Source organism: Entelurus aequoreus, linkage group LG09 (assembly GCF_033978785.1).
Source record: "Entelurus aequoreus isolate RoL-2023_Sb linkage group LG09, RoL_Eaeq_v1.1, whole genome shotgun sequence".
NCBI lineage: Eukaryota > Metazoa > Chordata > Actinopteri > Syngnathiformes > Syngnathidae > Entelurus > Entelurus aequoreus.
The window spans coordinates 71,037,889-71,056,166 of record NC_084739.1 but is presented as its reverse complement, the minus strand read 5'-3'; the positions used below and the strand labels follow the sequence as shown (position 1 = coordinate 71,056,166).

Here is an 18,278-nt window from a genome sequence, read left to right as displayed (position 1 = left end):
GTTACGGGCAACCCAGGTACTTGGATTTTAAGTAAACCGGTACCCGGTAGGACCGGCGGAATTCAGTCGGTGCCAAAAAAGTACCGGATTGGGTCCTCATCCCCATCTACTACATATATTGGTGTGTGAATGGAGTGAGGTTCCATCTACTACATAGATTGGTGTGTGAATGGAGTGAGGTACCATCTACTACATAGATTGGTGTGTGAATGGAGTGAGGTTCCATCTACTACATAGATTGGTGTGTGAATGGAGTGAGGTACCATCTACTACATAGATTGGTGTGTGAATGGAGTGAGGTTCCATCTACTACATAGATTGGTGTGTGAATGGAGTGAGGTTCCATCTACTACATAGATTGGTGTGTGAATGGAGTGAGGTACCATCTACTACATAGATTGGTGTGTGAATGGAGTGAGGTACCATCTACTACATAGATTGGTGTGTGAATGGAGTGAGGTTCCATCTACTACATAGATAGGTGTGTGAATGGAGTGAGGTTCCATCTACTACATAGATTGGTGTGTGAATGGAGTGAGGTACCATCTACTACATAGATTGGTGTGTGAATTGAGTGAGGTTCCATCTACTACATAGATTGGTGTGTGAATGGAGTGAGGTACCATCTACTACATAGATTGGTGTGTGAATTGAGTGAGGTACCATCTACTACATAGATAGGTGTGTGAATGGAGTGAGGTTCCATCTACTACATAGATTGGTGTGTGAATGGAGTGAGGTACCATCTACTACATAGATAGGTGTGTGAATGGAGTGAGGTACCATCTACTACATAGATAGGTGTGTGAATGGAGTGACGTACCATCTACTACATAGATTGGTGTGTGAATGGAGTGAGGTACCATCTACTACATAGATTGGTGTGTGAATGGAGTGAGGTTCCATCTACTACATAGATTGGTGTGTGAATGGAGTGAGGTACCATCTACTACATAGATTGGTGTGTGAATGGAGTGAGGTTCCATCTACTACATAGATTGGTGTGTGAATGGAGTGAGGTTCCATCTACTACATAGATAGGTGTGTGAATGGAGTGAGGTACCATCTACTACATAGATTGGTGTGTGAATGGAGTGAGGTTCCATCTACTACATAGATAGGTGTGTGAATGGAGTGAGGTTCCGCTGGTGGTGCAAGGTTAGCGCACTAATTCAGCTACAAACATCCTAAATAGTCAGAAGACTGACGTGTATTTTGTAACAGTTGGCTTGCAGATTGTAATGTGAAAAAGTTGATCTTGTAAATACCTTCATTTCTCTACATAAAGTATATCAATAACGACAGCAATCAACATAGTTTGCTGCCTAGATGGGCTGCTGAAGAAGCAAAAACAGGAAGTAGAGAGAACAAAAACAGTTTGCTATATAATCAAGTATGTCGGTTTGTCCGCATCCATCAGTACCTGACAGATGAATCCAGTAGAAGTACACTGTCGAACCCAAAGACTGAACTTCCTCTTCTTCCTCTTCCTCTGCTCTCGTTCCGTACAGGTGGTGATGAAGACGGGGTCCTCGTCTATCAAGGGTTCGTGGAGAACCTGTAACAAAAGGTCAGTCCCACACTGTTTTTGGACGATCTTTGCACAACGAGCTGAGATGATTATTGTTGTTTTGTTCTTGACTTGCTCATATTTAGGGATGCACAACCACGCCACAGTAATTCTCTCTGATGCTAAGTATGTATTTTTGATCTACTAAGATTCAAATACCACACGTTTAACAGTGGGCGTGTTGAGTGTGATTTACTAAGACTTTGATTGATTGATTGAAACTTTTATTAGTAGATTGCACAGTACAGTACATATTCCGTACAATTGACCACTAAATGGTAACACCTGAATAAGTTTTTCAACTTGTTTAAGTCGGGGTCCACTTAAATTGATTCATGATACAGATATGTACTATCATCATAATACAGTCATCACACAAGATAATCATCAGAGTATATACATTGATATATGTATATATATACATACTGCGTGTGCAATTGAAAAGTGGAGTAGACCGCCTTTTTCAAATGAGGATTTTGCGTGTACTAGGGATGTACGGTATACCAGTATTAGTATAGTACCGTGATACTAATGAATCATATTCGGTACTATACAGCCTGTAAAAAGTACCGGTCCTTCACCCCCCACCTACTCAGTGGAACCTTTGTTTACTTACTTACTTGAGTTGTCTAGTATGTTCACTATTTTATTTAAGGACTAAATTACAATAATAAACATATGTTTCATGTACCCTAAGATTTTTTGTCCACATAAAGCCATTAATGCAAATTTTTGTGGTCCCCTTTATTTAGAAAAGTATCAAAAAGTCTCAAAAAGTATCAAAATATATTTTGGTATCGGGACAACACTAGCGTGTACTATAGGGGGGACCACCACAGTGACACTCATTTAGCGCACATTCATGTTATAACGCCTTTACTAGTCGATACTGCTATGATTACATCGATATTATTTAGCATCAGAAAATATTTTTTTCCTTTTAAAAAAATGTGTATTATGTTTATAAAGTCAGTAAATACGTCCCTGGACACATGAAGACTTTGAATATGACCAATGTATGATCCTGTAACTACTTGGTATCAGATCTATACCTAAATGTGTGGTATCATCCACAACTAATGTAAAGTATCAAAGAAGAGAAGAATAAGTGATTATTACATTTTAACAGAAGTGTAGATATAACATGTTAAAAGAGAAAGTAAGCAGATATTAACAGTAAATGAACAAGTAAATTAATAATTCATTTTCTACCACTTGTCCCTTATAATGCGTACAAAATACTAGGTGTATAAATGACACAATATGTTACTGCATACGTCAGCAGACTAATTAGTTTACTTACTACTAAAAGACAAGTTGTCTAATATGTTCACTATTTTACTTAAGGACAAACTTGCAAAAATAAACATATGTTTAATGTACCGTAAGATTTTTTGTTAAAATAAAGCCATTTTTTGTGGCCCCCTTTATTTAAAAAAGTATCGAAAAAGTACCGAAAAGTATTGAAATACATTTTGGTACCGGTACCAAAATATTGGTATCGGGACAACACTAAGGATACCAAAACGCATCAATTGAATTTTTTTTAATCAGCCCCTCAAGTCCTCTATAGCAGCTCTAAAATTATAAAATAATGTTGCTGAATAGACTATATGTTTAATTTTTTATTTTTTTATGACCGTCCAAAATGTTGACACACACACACACACACACACACACACACACACACACACACACACACACACACACACACACACACACACACACACACACACACACACACACACACGCGCGCGAGCACTGATCCTGCAGCCGTGTGCGGAGCTGTCAGTTTGTTTTGAAACATGCTAAATAAGATGCAAAATAGTGCTCGCAAAACAATGACGAGTGTGCTAAATAATTATATTAGCATCTAACTCCTCCCAGTAGGCAAAGTGAATTGCACGCCTTATTTTGCTCCCTTAAGAGACACAATCCACTTTGCACACGTTTAGTAGACCAGCTTTGCGTATGGTTTCCGGTTTGCACGTGTTTTTTAGTACATTTGGTAAATCAAACCTTTAGTGTACAAACAGACTGTCTTCCTCACTTCATGTTTGTCCTGACAATGTGTTGTTTTGATGCAAATGCGTGTGGTGACTGTTACTATCGCGACCAGAAAGGTCCCGCAGACATGAGACAGTTCCCTTGTTTCTTAAGTACACAACATGTCAACAACAGATACTTTCAAAGCCACAGAAGGTTGTAGCAGGGAGCAGCAAGAATGTGCATTAAAACCACTGTTGGGTTAGTTACTGAAAACCAGTAACTAGTTACTTTATTTCAAAAGTAACTCAGTTACTAACTCAGTTACTTACACCAAAAAGTAATGTGTTACTGTGAAAAGTAACTATTTAGTTACTTATATATATTTTTTTATTTATTTAAATTTTTTATTTTTTTAAGGCCCTGTCACGCCAAATTTCTTCCCCCTACAAACCCCCCCCCCCCCCCCCCCCCATTTACTTCCGGGGCTGCGTCCAATAAAATCACAAATTTGCCGGGGGTCCTTAACCGGCACGCGACTCTCCTGTTTCGCGCCTGTACAAAAAAAAAAAAAAAAAAAATTTCTTCAGATTCCAGCAGCTGTCAAAGACGAAGTATCCTTCCAGCGACGGGCAGTCAAAGCCAAAGTGCTATCGATCGCTGTCAATGACGTAAGAGGAAACATGACCACGGAAGTAAATGGGGGGGGGGGGGGAAGGTTTTTGTAGGGGGAAGAAATTTAACGTGACAGCCCCATTTAATGCCCTTTTAGCCTTCATTTCAGTACTGTTATTGCACTGGAGAATAATACAATCTGTTGATCAACTTGACATGCATTTGCATCACTGAACTCTGCTAAGCAATGTGCTCTACATACAACACACAAAGACAAAGATATGTTTCAAAGGGCCGATTTGTTTCAGGCCAGAACAAATTGACAAAACTATTTGAAATAGCTGCAACATAACATACATAAGTAACAAACAGCATAATAACAACATAGCTGTAAAGCAAGGAAGGCACACACTACATACACAAAGCCTAACCAGGCGTTTTTTTATCTCAAGGAATTCTGAAATAAAATCATGTCTGAAGCCCAGAACACTCTACACATTTCCCCAGTTTTAATTCAGAGATAAGGAAAGATTGGCCTGGCCCACTAGGATCCCTCTTTATGTTTGTGAACTTTATAGTCTATACATTTAGAGTGACGTGATAATCAAACACTCTAGAAGTCTAGCAAGAAAGAGCAACAGTATATAACAGAATTGACCAAGTGTGTGTACCTTCAGTGCGCAGTGCCTCGTTAAAATCCAGCCGCTGTTGCTTAGCAGGTGAAGTGTGTCTCTCTTTACTAGCTTCGTCGAAGCATGTTGCTTTTGTAGCTGTTTCAGCAGATTTGAATTGCTAGGATAGGATCTTTGATCCAAGACACAACTTACATTCAACTAAAATGTTCTTTTCTTTTTGGTCGACAAAAGAAAAGTATTGAGAATATCTCCATGTTAAGAAACTTGGCTTCGGGGGCTTCGCCATGATGTCTTGTTAGTAAACACAGACACGCCCCCTCCCACACACACACACACAGACAGCGCGCGGCACGCCTCTTTCTTGTCGCCTCTTCCGCTGCGCTGCAATAAAACACACTCAGATCTTCTCAGTTTCTAGCCGATACTACATGAAAAAATAAAGTAAAATAACGCAGTAACGCATCATGTAGTAACGGTAACTGAGTTACTGAAAATGAAAAATAAAGGGTTAGATTACTATTTACTTTGTAACGCGTTAGTCCGAACATTGGTTAAAACTATGGAAAATGGTTGCCGCCACAAAAGTATTTGCATGTGTTTCCTTCCCCTTGCCAGATTTGTTTACATTTGAAAAGACCAGCAGTAACATTTCCCAGGCAAATTTAAGTGGACGCATTGAAATCTCCCCAAGTGATCTGGGCGTTGGTAGATGGATCGCCCAGCGTGTGTTACATGCTAGCTTCACAAATGACCCATCTCATCCGTGATGGATGGCTTTTGGAACCTAAGTGGGTGAAACAGGACACTCAGCAGCCACTACATTAGATACAGCTGCATCTCATAATAAAATACACAACAAGGGTCCATAATTGTTATCCTCCACAGTGCTGGTATGGATTCTTATTTGATGACATAACAAATGAAGCACAACAACAAGACTGAGAGTTGTATTCCTTTCTGGGTCAAAATATTTGGAATGGAGTTGTTGTTTTTTTGTGGATACTGGCATGGACGTCTGACAGATCAAATAAGCTGGCCTAGATACACATAATTCCCTTCTCATGACGCAGCTGTATGGCAGATATTATGCACCAAGGCGGATTTCATTTTAAATGTTGCTTTTTATGATGGAGGTTGTCTCTTCACCCCCATCCAAGGTGTGTGTTGGATTTAATTAGAGCAATGTCGTTATTCACGGGGGCGTGCAGTGTTTATGATTTGTGAGAATGTTGATTTCTAGCCTGGTTGCGGTTAATAAACAAGGCAGGTTATGTGGCCCAAATAGGAAGTAAAAGGCGTGTGGTCTGCTTGCCCCACTTTCACCCACGTAGAGCTAATGCATAAGTGAGTACAAGGCGGGTGTCAAGTCTGTGACGTACTGTCTGGGTTTTTCTTTGACCTCATTCAAGAACACATTCTCCTGACTCTATAGTGTACATTTTATTAGCTGTTGTGTAGAAATGACAAGGAGGAGCAATTAAAAAAGGTGCCTATAAAAGATCTGTTCTTCCTTGAAGACATCTTCTTGTCCTTTCTTATACAGTGGTAAATGATTCTGTTATGAAACGAAATGCATTATTCATTAGAATTGTGTTGGGAACCATTTCCTTACTGTTGTTCCTCATTTCTTCGTTTTTAGGCAGAGTGCGCTTGAACCTAAAGTGCCAAGAAACAGCATCAGAGTAAACTGGGTAAATGTATAGGGCCTAATAGGGAACTGCACTTTTTGGAATTTGGCCTATCGTTTACAATCATCATGACGGACAAGAACACACATTTTTTTATTATTTTAAAAATGATTTAAAAAAATGCTCAAAAGATGCGGACAATGGGAGTCACCTCTAGCCTTCAAAGCAACTTCAAAACCCTCCATCAACGTTTTATATACACACTGCAAGTATATATATAATGTAGTAACAGACACCTTCATAACAATATGTAATATGTACAATATACACACTGCAAGTATATATATAATGTAGTAACAGACACCTTCATAACAATATGTAATATGTATAATATACACACTGCAAGTATATATATAATGTAGTAACAGACACCTTCATAACAATATGTAATATGTACAATATACACACTGCAAGTATATATATAATGTAGTAACAGACACCTTCATAACAATATGTAATATGTATAATATACACACTGCAAGTATATATATAATGTAGTAACAGACACCTTCATAACAATATGTAATATGTACAATATACACACTGCAAGTATATATATAATGTAGTAACAGACACCTTCATAACAATATGTAATATGTATAATATACACACTGCAAGTATATATATAATGTAGTAACAGACACCTTCATAACAATATGTAATATGTATAATATACACACTGCAAGTATATATATAATGTAGTAACAGACACCTTCATAACAATATGTAATATGTACAATATACACACTGCAAGTATATATATAATGTGGTAACAGACACCTTCATAACAATATGTAACATGTACAATATACACACTGCAAGTATATATATAATGTAGTAACAGACACCTTCATAACAATATGTAATATGTATAATATACACACTGCAAGTATATATATAATGTAGTAACAGACACCTTCATAACAATATGTAATATGTACAATATACACACTGCAAGTATATATATAATGTAGTAACAGACACCTTCATAACAATATGTAATATGTACAATATACACACTGCAAGTATATATATAATGTAGTAACAGACACCTTCATAACAATATGTAATATGTACAATATACACACTGCAAGTATATATATAATGTAGTAACAGACACCTTCATAACAATATGTAATATGTACAATATACACACTGCAAGTATATATATAATGTAGTAACATACACCTTCATAACAATATGTAATATGTACAATATACACACTGCAAGTATATATATAATGTAGTAACAGACACCTTCATAACAATATGTAATATGTACAATATACACACTGCAAGTATATATATAATGTAGTAACAGACACCTTCATAACAATATGTAATATGTACAATATACACACTGCAAGTATATATATATATAATGTAGTAACAGACACCTTCATAACAATATGTAATATGTACAATATACACACTGCAAGTATATATATAATGTAGTAACAGACACCTTCATAACAATATGTAATATGTACAATATACACACTGCAAGTATATATATAATGTAGTAACAGACACCTTCATAACAATATGTAATATGTACAATATACACACTGCAAGTATATATATAATGTAATAACAGACACCTTCATAACAATATGTAATATGTACAATATACACACTGCAAGTATATATATAATGTAGTAACAGACACCTTCATAACAATATGTAATATGTACAATATACACACTGCAAGTATATATATAATGTAGTAACAGACACCTTCATAACAATATGTAATATGTACAATATACACACTGCAAGTATATATATAATGTAGTAACAGACACCTTCATAACATTGTATCATTTGACAAGGTTTATACTGTTAAACTGTAAGTAGGTTGGATAAATTATTGAATATGATTAAAACCAAGAGTAACATTCCTAATTTGGTGTTGATATTAGAGTGAGCCCCGGTCCCTTCTGTAGTGGAAAATTAATCGCTCATATAACCTGTTTTTTAGGTCTGTCTGAAAAAATTTCAATTCTGCCGGTGTTCCCAGATTGCAAATGAAACCATGCCCCGCCTGCTCCAAAAATATTATAATCTATATTTTGCAAATGTACACTGTTTATATATATATCTTAAAGTATTCACTGCTATTTTTATTTTTCCAGTCCAAAATAAACTTCATAGACATTATACAGATTCACCCGGTCACAACACTAGCTGATCGATTCAGACTGTTATCTAAAAAAAAAAAGAAGCTTTTAGCAACATTTCTGCCACTGCGTGTCTCATGTCAATGTTAAAATGCGCATGCCAAGAGTGATGAAAAGAATAATTCATCCTACTTTTTTGTGTTACCTCATAGCCTGAATAAGAGGGCCGTAGAGGTTGACTTAGACCAGACCTGGGCATTCTACACACATCCGGCCCTTTGTGCGTCCCTGTCCGGCCCGCGTGAGGCCAATCATAAATTACAAAATAAATTTAAAAAAGTATCTATGTTGAGTGTGCAATACAGAGGTGCTGCTTTTGTTTTGAAAAGCGTTATTTGTATTACTTCCATGTGGACGTATGCTCGTGCGCGATTGTGAGTGAATGTGAACAGCGGCAATCACAAATTACAAAATACATTTAAAAAAACATCTATGTCGTGCGTGCAATACAACTGTACTGCTTTTATTTTGAAAAGTGTTATTTATGGGCGTATGTCCGTGTGTAACCTGTGAGTGAAGGTGCACAGCGACAAGTGATGCCCGATTACCCCCGAGACGCTAAAAAGAGAAAAGTTGATGAGGAATGGCGTGTTTTCAACAAGACATGGACTGCCAAGTATTTCTACACAGAAATGAAAAGTAAAGCCATGTGCTTAATTTGTGGTACACAGGTTGCTGTGTTTACAGAATATCATTTGAATCGCCACTACACGACGACGCACCAGGAAAAATACCGGAATCTGTCTGATGAAGCGCGCGCAAGGGAGGCTGATGCGTTGATGGTAAAACTGCAAACCCAACAAGGACGTTTTGCTAAATTTTAAAACCCCCAGAGATGCAGCCATCAGGACAAGTTTCGTCATTTCTCACAGAATCGCCAGAAAAAGTAAGGCGTTTTCTGACGGAGAGTTTATTAAGGAGTGCTTATTGGACTCTGTTGCGCTGATATGCCCGGAGAAGAGGGGCGCATTTGAGAACGTGTCACTCTCCCGACACACTGTAACGAGGCGGGTTGAAACCATCGCTGGAAACTTGGAGCTTCAGCTGAAGAACAGAACGGCCGACTTTGACTGTTTTTCGCTGGCTTTGGATGAGAGCTGCGATGTACGTGACACCGCCCAGCTGCTCATCTTCTTACGTGGGATAACTGCAGTCTTTCAAATCACGGAGGAGCTGGCAGCCATGCAGTCAATTAAAGACACAACCACAGGTAATGACTTGTTCACATAGGTAAATGAGTGTTTGGACATGTTAGGACTGAAATGGGACAAGCTGGCACACACACACGCACACACACACACACACACCGCAAAATGAGGTAACGTTACGCTAAAAGCGAATTAGCCTTCACCTCAAGCCAGGACTGCGAGCGAGCTGAAGCTGCCGTTTATGTTTCTAGAAGGTCAACGGGCTCATAGTGATGTTACTAGTAGTTGACTGGGAGGTGTTTATTATCATTTGGGGAGAGTCTGATGCCTGATGCTTACCTGCTAAACGCTAAGCACTGACTACATGCGCTCTGAATACGCACTGCTGATTGGCTGTTACCGCTCTGTTTGTAACCAATCAGATGGTTGTGTGGGTGGGACAATGCTGGGTGCTGTGTAGAGTCCTGACAGAGACAGGCAGAAGGAAGCGGAGCAGCTTGTTAAGACTTTAGCTTAGGCGGCTACTTTATACTGTATGTTCGTGTGGAAACTCGTTCGGTACACCTCCGAACCGAACCAAACCCCCCGTACCGAAACGGTTCAATACAAATACACGTACCGTTACACCCCTACCTACATTGCATTTCAGTTGTTGGATATAATGAATCACATGGACTATTTGTGGTGTTACCATAGACTAGAGAGTACTGTAGTTGTAGTGCACCCACCTGGGTCTGTGAAGGTCGGAACGTGCAGCTGAAAGATTGCTGCAGCGAGTCCAGGAAGGGCTGAATCTTGTACAGGCCTTGGTTGCTCCCCTGCGACGGTCTGAACGCCACGATGTGGAAGTACTTCAGGATCTTCTCGAAGCGCGCCTGGCTCATCTTCAGGGCGATGCTGCGGTTGCTGAAGAAGCCCGAGCTCCAGATGCTGAGCACCGACTCGCAGTGGTGCACGCTGGTGGAGGTGACGAAGCCCAGGAAGGCCTTCATCTCCTGCGCCGTGACAGGACGCCAGCCCTCGTCCGAGCCGAAGCGCTCTTGGAACTTCTTGGCGTACATGTTGGTCTGGGCGACCATGTTCTGGATGCAGTTGTCAGGGACAAAGAGCTGGAAGAAGTCCAGCGCGGTGGCCGTGGCGGGCATCTTCTGAGCTGGGCCTGGATAAAGACATTAGGATGGAAGTATTTAGACAACTTGTCATGTGGGTCTACTCAAGTACTTCTACATTTTGTAGCACCAAATCTTCATATTCTTCTTTGTGACACGGGAACAAGATTCTAGCTTAGTAAATCTTATTGAAGGCTGCGTGAGATGCACAACAATGTTGGTCTCCCTCTGCAGCATTAACAGCTTCCACTCTTCTGGAAGACGTTCTACAAGATTTTGGAGTGTGTCTGGGATCTTCTTGTCCACTGCCTGCTGGTGCAAAATCATTCCTTTGAGACTTTGACTTTTGCACTATAGGCACAGTCATGCTGGGATAGAAAATGGTCTTCCCCAAAGAGATAGAATTGTCCAGAAGATTCAGGCCTGTGTGCATTTTTTCCATGCTTCCCAATGACTGTTCTCGGCCCAGTTAGAATCCACCCGTGGTCTACGGGTTGAGGACCTGAGATCTGAGCTCATTTATAGGGCTAATTATTGGTGTAGGAGCCAAAAATGTGTATAGAACAGGGATTATGCGGGTCATTATAAACCATTTGTATTACATTCTTCCCTTAAATGATCATGTTTACAGTGATTGTTTTATATGTATTTGTTATGTATGTCGCTTTGAATAAAAGCGTCTGCCAAATACTTCAACATAAACATATATAAACACCTGAAAGTCTTTATATCAGCTAAAACCACCAATCTGTTTCACTGGATTCAGAATAAAAGCAAATTCTGTCTTACCCAACAATGTTAGTATTTGAATATTGTTACTTGAAGACTTATTCCTGGTTACAATTATACTGTTAAGAAAGTATTGTCTTATACTTTGCCTAAAATGAGAATGCATCATAATCAGGGGCGGCTGGTGAATTTTGTTTTAGGTGGGGCTGAAAGTTTGTAAACCAAACCCCTGTAGGGGGCGTCATCCTCCCCCAGAAGATTTATTTGTGATTTTCACATACAAATGAAGCATTCTGACAAAATAATGAAGACAAAATAGAACATTTCATAGGTTTGCAGAGAACTATATACAATATGCACACTGAAGGCATGACAAGTAGGACATTTTTAAATGTAATTAATTTCATTGATAAGCAATTCTATTATGGTCCTACTCTTGTTTGCGGCTACGATTTCAGTACTATTGAAGATCTTTGCTCCTTCTCAACTCTGTGGTAATATTCTTTTCACAAAATACAACCAATAGTACGTTAATGTTCAATCTTACTTGTGAAAAGTAACCCCCCGATTTATATTTTCAACAGTCCGCTCATTGAGCAGGAAATCGCTGAACACCATCTTTGTTTTCTACCTGTCAACTGTCAGTTTAGCATCTTTGTTTTCTACCTGTCAACTGTCAGTTTAGCATCTTTGTTTTCTACCTGTCAACTGTCAGTTTACCATCTTTGTTTTCTGCCTGTCAACTGTCAGTTTAGCATCTTTATTTTCTACCTGTCAACTGTCAGTTTAGCATCTTTGTTTTCTACATGTCAACTGTCAGTTTAGCATCTTTGTTTTCTACCTGTCAACTGTCAGTTTAGCATCTTTGTTTTCTACATGTCAACTGTCAGTTTAGCATCTTTGTTTTCTACTTGTCAACTGTCAGTTTAGCATCTTTGTTTTCTACCTGCCAACTGTCAGTTTAGCATCTTTGTTTTCTACCTGTCAACTGTCAGTTTAGCATCTTTGTTTTCTACTTGTCAACTGTCAGTTTAGCATCTTTGTTTTCTACCTGTCAACTGTCAGTTTAGCATCTTTGTTTTCTACATGTCAACTGTCAGTTTAGCATCTTTGTTTTCTACTTGTCAACTGTCAGTTTACCATCTTTATTTTCTACCTGTCAACTGTCAGTTTAGCATCTTTGTTTTCTACATGTCAACTGTCAGTTTAGCATCTTTGTTTTCTACATGTCAACTGTCAGTTTACCATCTTTGTTTTCTACCTGTCAACTGTCAGTTTAGCATCTTTGTTTTCTACCTGTCAACTGTCAATTTAGCATCTTTGTTTTCTACCTGTCAACTGTCAGTTTAGCATCTTTGTTTTCTACCTGTCAACTGTCAGTTTACCATCTTTGTTTTCTACCTGTCAACTGTCAGTTTAGCATCTTTGTTTTCTACTTGTCAACTGTCAGTTTAGCATCTTTGTTTTCTACCTGTCAACTGTCAGTTTAGCATCTTTATTTTCTACCTGTCAACTGTCAGTTTAGCATCTTTGTTTTCTACATGTCAACTGTCAGTTTAGCATCTTTGTTTTCTACATGTCAACTGTCAGTTTACCATCTTTGTTTTCTACCTGTCAACTGTCAATTTAGCATCTTTGTTTTCTACCTGTCAACTGTCAGTTTAGCATCTTTGTTTTCTACCTGTCAACTGTCAGTTTAGCATCTCTGTTTTCTACCTGTCAACTGTCAGTTTAGCATCTTTGTTTTCTACCTGTCAACTGTCAGTTTACCATCTTTGTTTTCTACCTGTCAACTGTCAATTTACCATCTTTGTTTTCTACCTGTCAACTGTCAGTTTAGCATCTTTGTTTTCTACATGTCAACTGTCAGTTTAGCATCTTTGTTTTCTACATGTCAACTGTCGGTTTAGCATCTTTGTTTTCTGCATGTCAACTGTCAGTTTAGCATCTTTGTTTTCTACTTGTCAACTGTCAGTTTACCATCTTTATTTTCTACCTGTCAACTGTCAGTTTAGCATCTTTGTTTTCTACATGTCAACTGTCAGTTTAGCATCTTTGTTTTCTACATGTCAACTGTCAGTTTACCATCTTTGTTTTCTACCTGTCAACTGTCAGTTTAGCATCTTTATTTTCTACCTGTCAACTGTCAGTTTAGCATCTTTGTTTTCTACCTGTCAACTGTCAGTTTAGCATCTTTGTTTTCTACCTGTCAACTGTCAGTTTAGCATCTTTGTTTTCTACCTGTCAACTGTCAGTTTAGCATCTTTGTTTTCTACCTGTCAACTGTCAGTTTAGCATCTTTGTTTTCTGCCTGTCAACTGTCAGTTTAGCATCTTTGTTTTCTACCTGTCAACTGTCAGTTTGGCATCTTTGTTTTCTACCTGTCAACCGTCAGTTTAGCATCTTTGTTTTCTACCTGTCAACTGTCAGTTTAGCATCTTTGTTTTCTAGCTGTCAACTGTCAGTTTACCATCTTTGTTTTCTACCTGTCAACTGTCAGTTTAGCATCTTTGTTTTCTACCTGTCAACTGTCAGTTTAGCATCTTTGTTTTCTACCTGTCAACTGTCAGTTTAGCATCTTTGTTTTCTACCTGTCAACTGTCAGTTTAGGCTGCTCGCCGGCTCCTCATCACCACTTCAAGATGGCGGACCAATTTCTCGTGTCACAGCAGCCAATGCTGCGTCTACTTATAAGATGTCTATGGTTTTACTGGCGAAACAGGAAGTGCGTCGGACTGTAAACCCAGCTTTTTACTTTCAAGCGACAGGCGACAATTGGAATGGTTTATAGCTTTTCCAGAGAAAGTCAGGGCTACATTAGTGCAGTGTCAGCAGTATTGGCGTGTGAGGGCACTTTATGCAACATGGTATGTTTTCGCGCAGTGTTTGCCGAGCACGCTGCCGTCCTCCCAATGCAGCTCACAAAGTATAGCATGCAACTGCTGAATTAAAAGATGAAACGCATGGAAAGCGGAGAAGAGCAGACGGGCGTTGAGCGTGGAGAATGAAGCTCGCCCACTCAGCCCGTGGCTCCCAATCTTCTCATTTGCATTTCATTCCACCTCAAAGGCTGAAAGTAAGAATCCAGTCCGACTTCAGCCAAAAGCAGACACTCCATGGGAAGTGACTCACGTCCTTGTGCAGGCAGGGGAGAGCCAAGAGCTCCAGAAGAGGAGGATAATTAAGTTATGTCGTGTACTCCCCAGCAAATGTGCCTTTTTCTCCCAAGATTTATTCTATTTATCCCCGACGGAGCACTTTATTATAGACTGTGGCTCTGAATCTGTAACGAGGCTTGAGGTAGCAGCTCAGATTTGGGGAAAAGTATTTGATAAAAGCCAACACCAAGAATAAACATTTGAAAGGCAATTTAAAATGTCTAAAGAATAGTGAACAACAGGCTGAATAAGTGTATGTTATATGAGGCATAAATAACCAACTGGTATGTTAACGTAACATATTATGGTAAGAGTCATTCAAATAACTATAACATATACAACATGCTATACGTTTACCAAACAATCTGTCACTCCTAATCGCTAAATCCCATGAAATCTTATACGTCTAGTCTCTTACGGGAATGAGATCAATAATATTATTTGATATTTTACGCTAATGTGTTAATCATTTCACACATAAGTCGCTCCTGAGTATAAGTCGCACCCCCGGCCAAACTATGAAAAAAACTGTGACTTATGTCCGAAAAATATGGTATTTGTGCAACAGATGAAGCTCAAAATGTGGGCTGATTCTTTTTCTCCCTGTCATCACGTGTGAGAGGTAGATTTTTCTGAATGAAAGCAAGGGATTCTGGGTATTTGTTCTGTTGTGTTTATGTTGTGTTACGGTGCGGATGTTCTCCCGAAATGTGTTTGTCATTCTTGTTTGGTGTGGGTTCACAGTGTGGCGCATATTTGTAACAGTGTTAAACTTGTTTATACGTCCACCCTCAGTGTGACCTGTATGGCTGTTGACCAAGTATGCTTGCATTCGCGAGTGCGTGTGTCAAGTCGTAGACAGTATGTGACTGGGCCAGTACGCGAAGGCAGCGCCTTCAAGGATTAATTGGCGCTCTGTACATCTTCCTGCGTCCGTGTACACAGCGGCGTTTTAGAAAGTCACAAATTTTACTTTTTGAAACCGATACCGATAATCTTGAAACCGATACCGATAATTTCCGATATTACTTTTTAAAGCATTTATCGGCCGATAATATCGGCGGTCCGATATTATCGGACATCCCTAGTACTAACACATCGACATGCTACGGTATTAGCCGTAGAAGCTAATTAAATGCATAATTTTTAGATGCATATCTTACTTTGAATGTTCATAATGATAATTTGAGAGTGTATGTCATTTTTTGGCCAAACTCCTCGTTTTCAACCACCTATATTCAATATAGCCAAATGTGGCTGTAACGAGGATGCAGCATAAGATGGAGGACAGGTCAAATCGGGCATATGGAGGCTACACTAATCTGAGTGAATGAATAAGCAGTGTTTTAAATCCCTACATCACCACCATCAAGCGCTTACATCATCTTATAATCTTGGCCTAGTCCTCCATCACCATTGATGAAGATAACACGCTTTTCAAAAAGGTGCTGATCCCCAAGTAGGAGCAGGTCCGGTGTAGACATCCATGCTTTTACAAGTTTTAATCTGTTTTATCATGTAGAATGATGTCTGGAGCACAATAGTCCCACATATTTGGGAACGCGACCGACGTATAATCCTTGATATCACTCGACCAGTCTTTTTTTCATAAAGTATAGGGATCTATTCCATTGCATAGTTTGATTTTTTGCAGGAAGATTTAAGCCTCTTTTGTACTCAGATACAACAGCCATCATGGCTTGGTCGACCACCACTGGTCTTCACTTCCAGTAAGAAGTCAGGCATCGGAATACAAGCAATATTGTCCACTTTGTTTGTCCCAGTATCCGTCTGACTGACCACACCCACAGCTCTTGTTTGTCCCAGCATCCGTCTGACTGACCACACCCACAGCTCTTGTTTGTCCCAGCATCCATCTGACTGACCACACCCACAGCTCTTGTACACACACACAACTAAGCTACACACACCTGCTGCTTATCACATCGTCAAACAGTATCAAAATGCAAAACATCCTGGACTCACTCCTGGTTTAACTTCTAATAATGGTGTGATTTACCAAGACAGATTGTTATAGGATCCAAGACGTCATAAAAAAGGGGGTCAAAACTGGAAAAAGTTAAGGTTATTTTGCCACCAAAAACAGACTAATACAAAAAGATATTGTAATATTTCACATATTGATAATTTTCCTACCTCTCGTTTGAACACTCTACTGTATAAATTGACATGTGTGGTTGTAGACGACCACAACGTACCCCATAGGATATAGTCGCCTACACTCTTGCTTTTCTTTAATAGATGCAATAGTAATTTGAATAGTGAACAAAAGCTTAACCAACCATTCAAAATATGTTGTACAAACTTCCATGTTGAGATTTCATATATTGTTACAAACATGGAGATATGACCTGTGCTCTATATCAGTGTTTTTCAACCACTGTGCCGCGGCACACTAGTGTACCGTAAAATATTGTTTGGTGTGCCGTGGGAGATAATGTAATTTCACCTATTTGGATTAAAAATATTTTTTGCAAACCAGTAATTATAATCCGCAAATAATGTGCCGTTGTTGAGTGTCGGTGCTGTCTAGAGCTCGGCAGAGTAACCATGTAATACTCTTCCATATCAGTAGGTGGCAGCCGGTAGATAATTGCTTTGTAGATGTCGTGAGCATGGTTTGTCGTGATCACAATATGCGGGAGGCAGTGTGCAGGTAAAAAGGTATCTAATGTTTAAACCAAAAATAAACAAAAGGTGAGTGCCCCTATGGTATTGAAGCTTAGGGAAGGCTATGCAAAAACAAAATTAAAACTGAACTGGCTGCAAAGTAAACAAAAACAGAATGCTGGACGACAGCAAAAACTTACAGCGTGTGGAGCAGACGGCGTCCACAAAGTACATCCGAACATGACATGACAATCAACAATATCCACACAAAGAAGGATAAAAACAACTGAAATAGTCTTGAATGCCAAAACAAAGCAGGTGCGGGGAATAGCGCTCAAAGGAAGACATGAAACTGGTACAGGAAAACACCAACAAAACAGGAAAAGCTACCAAAATAGGAGCACGAGTGCCGCTAAGAAAAGGCAATTAAAGCTTAGGGAAGGTTATGCAAAACGAAACTAAAACTGAACTGGCTGCAAAGTAAACAAAAACAGAATGCTGGACGACAGCAAAGACTTACAGCGTGTGGAGCAGAGACGGCGTCCACAAAGCACATCCGAACATGACATGACAATGAACAATGTCCCCACAAAGAAGGATGAAAACAACTGAAATATTCTTGATTGCCAAAACAAAGCAAGTGCGGGGAATAGCGCTCAAAGGAAGACATGAAACTGCTACAGGAAAACACCAACAAAACAGGAGAAGCCACCAAAGTAGGAGCACGAGTGCCGCTAAGAAAAGGCAATTAAAGCTTAGGGAAGGCAGGGCAAAACGAAACTAAAACTGAACTGGCTGCAAAGTAAACAAAAACAGAATGCTGGACGACA

General features: G+C 39.2%; 2 protein-coding genes across 3 annotated transcripts in view; one reads left to right on the top strand and one right to left on the bottom strand.

Moving 5' to 3' along the window:
- Positions 1 to 18,278, top strand: part of cog2 (component of oligomeric golgi complex 2) — a 68,607-nt gene that overhangs the window by 13,156 nt on the left and 37,173 nt on the right. For both annotated transcript variants that reach the window (XM_062059282.1, XM_062059281.1), the window contains one exon: positions 1,512 to 1,570. The gene's annotated coding sequence lies outside the window, so the exon portion shown is untranslated. The remainder of the gene's footprint in view (positions 1 to 1,511; positions 1,571 to 18,278) is intronic.
- pgbd5 (piggyBac transposable element derived 5) overlaps positions 1 to 18,278 on the bottom strand; it is a 41,822-nt gene that overhangs the window by 20,254 nt on the left and 3,290 nt on the right. The window contains exons 2-3 of the mRNA XM_062059283.1: positions 10,550 to 10,980; positions 1,424 to 1,558 (exon numbers count right to left, since the gene is read on the bottom strand). Of these exons, the coding sequence (XP_061915267.1) occupies positions 1,424 to 1,558; positions 10,550 to 10,980 (566 nt within the window). The remainder of the gene's footprint in view (positions 1 to 1,423; positions 1,559 to 10,549; positions 10,981 to 18,278) is intronic.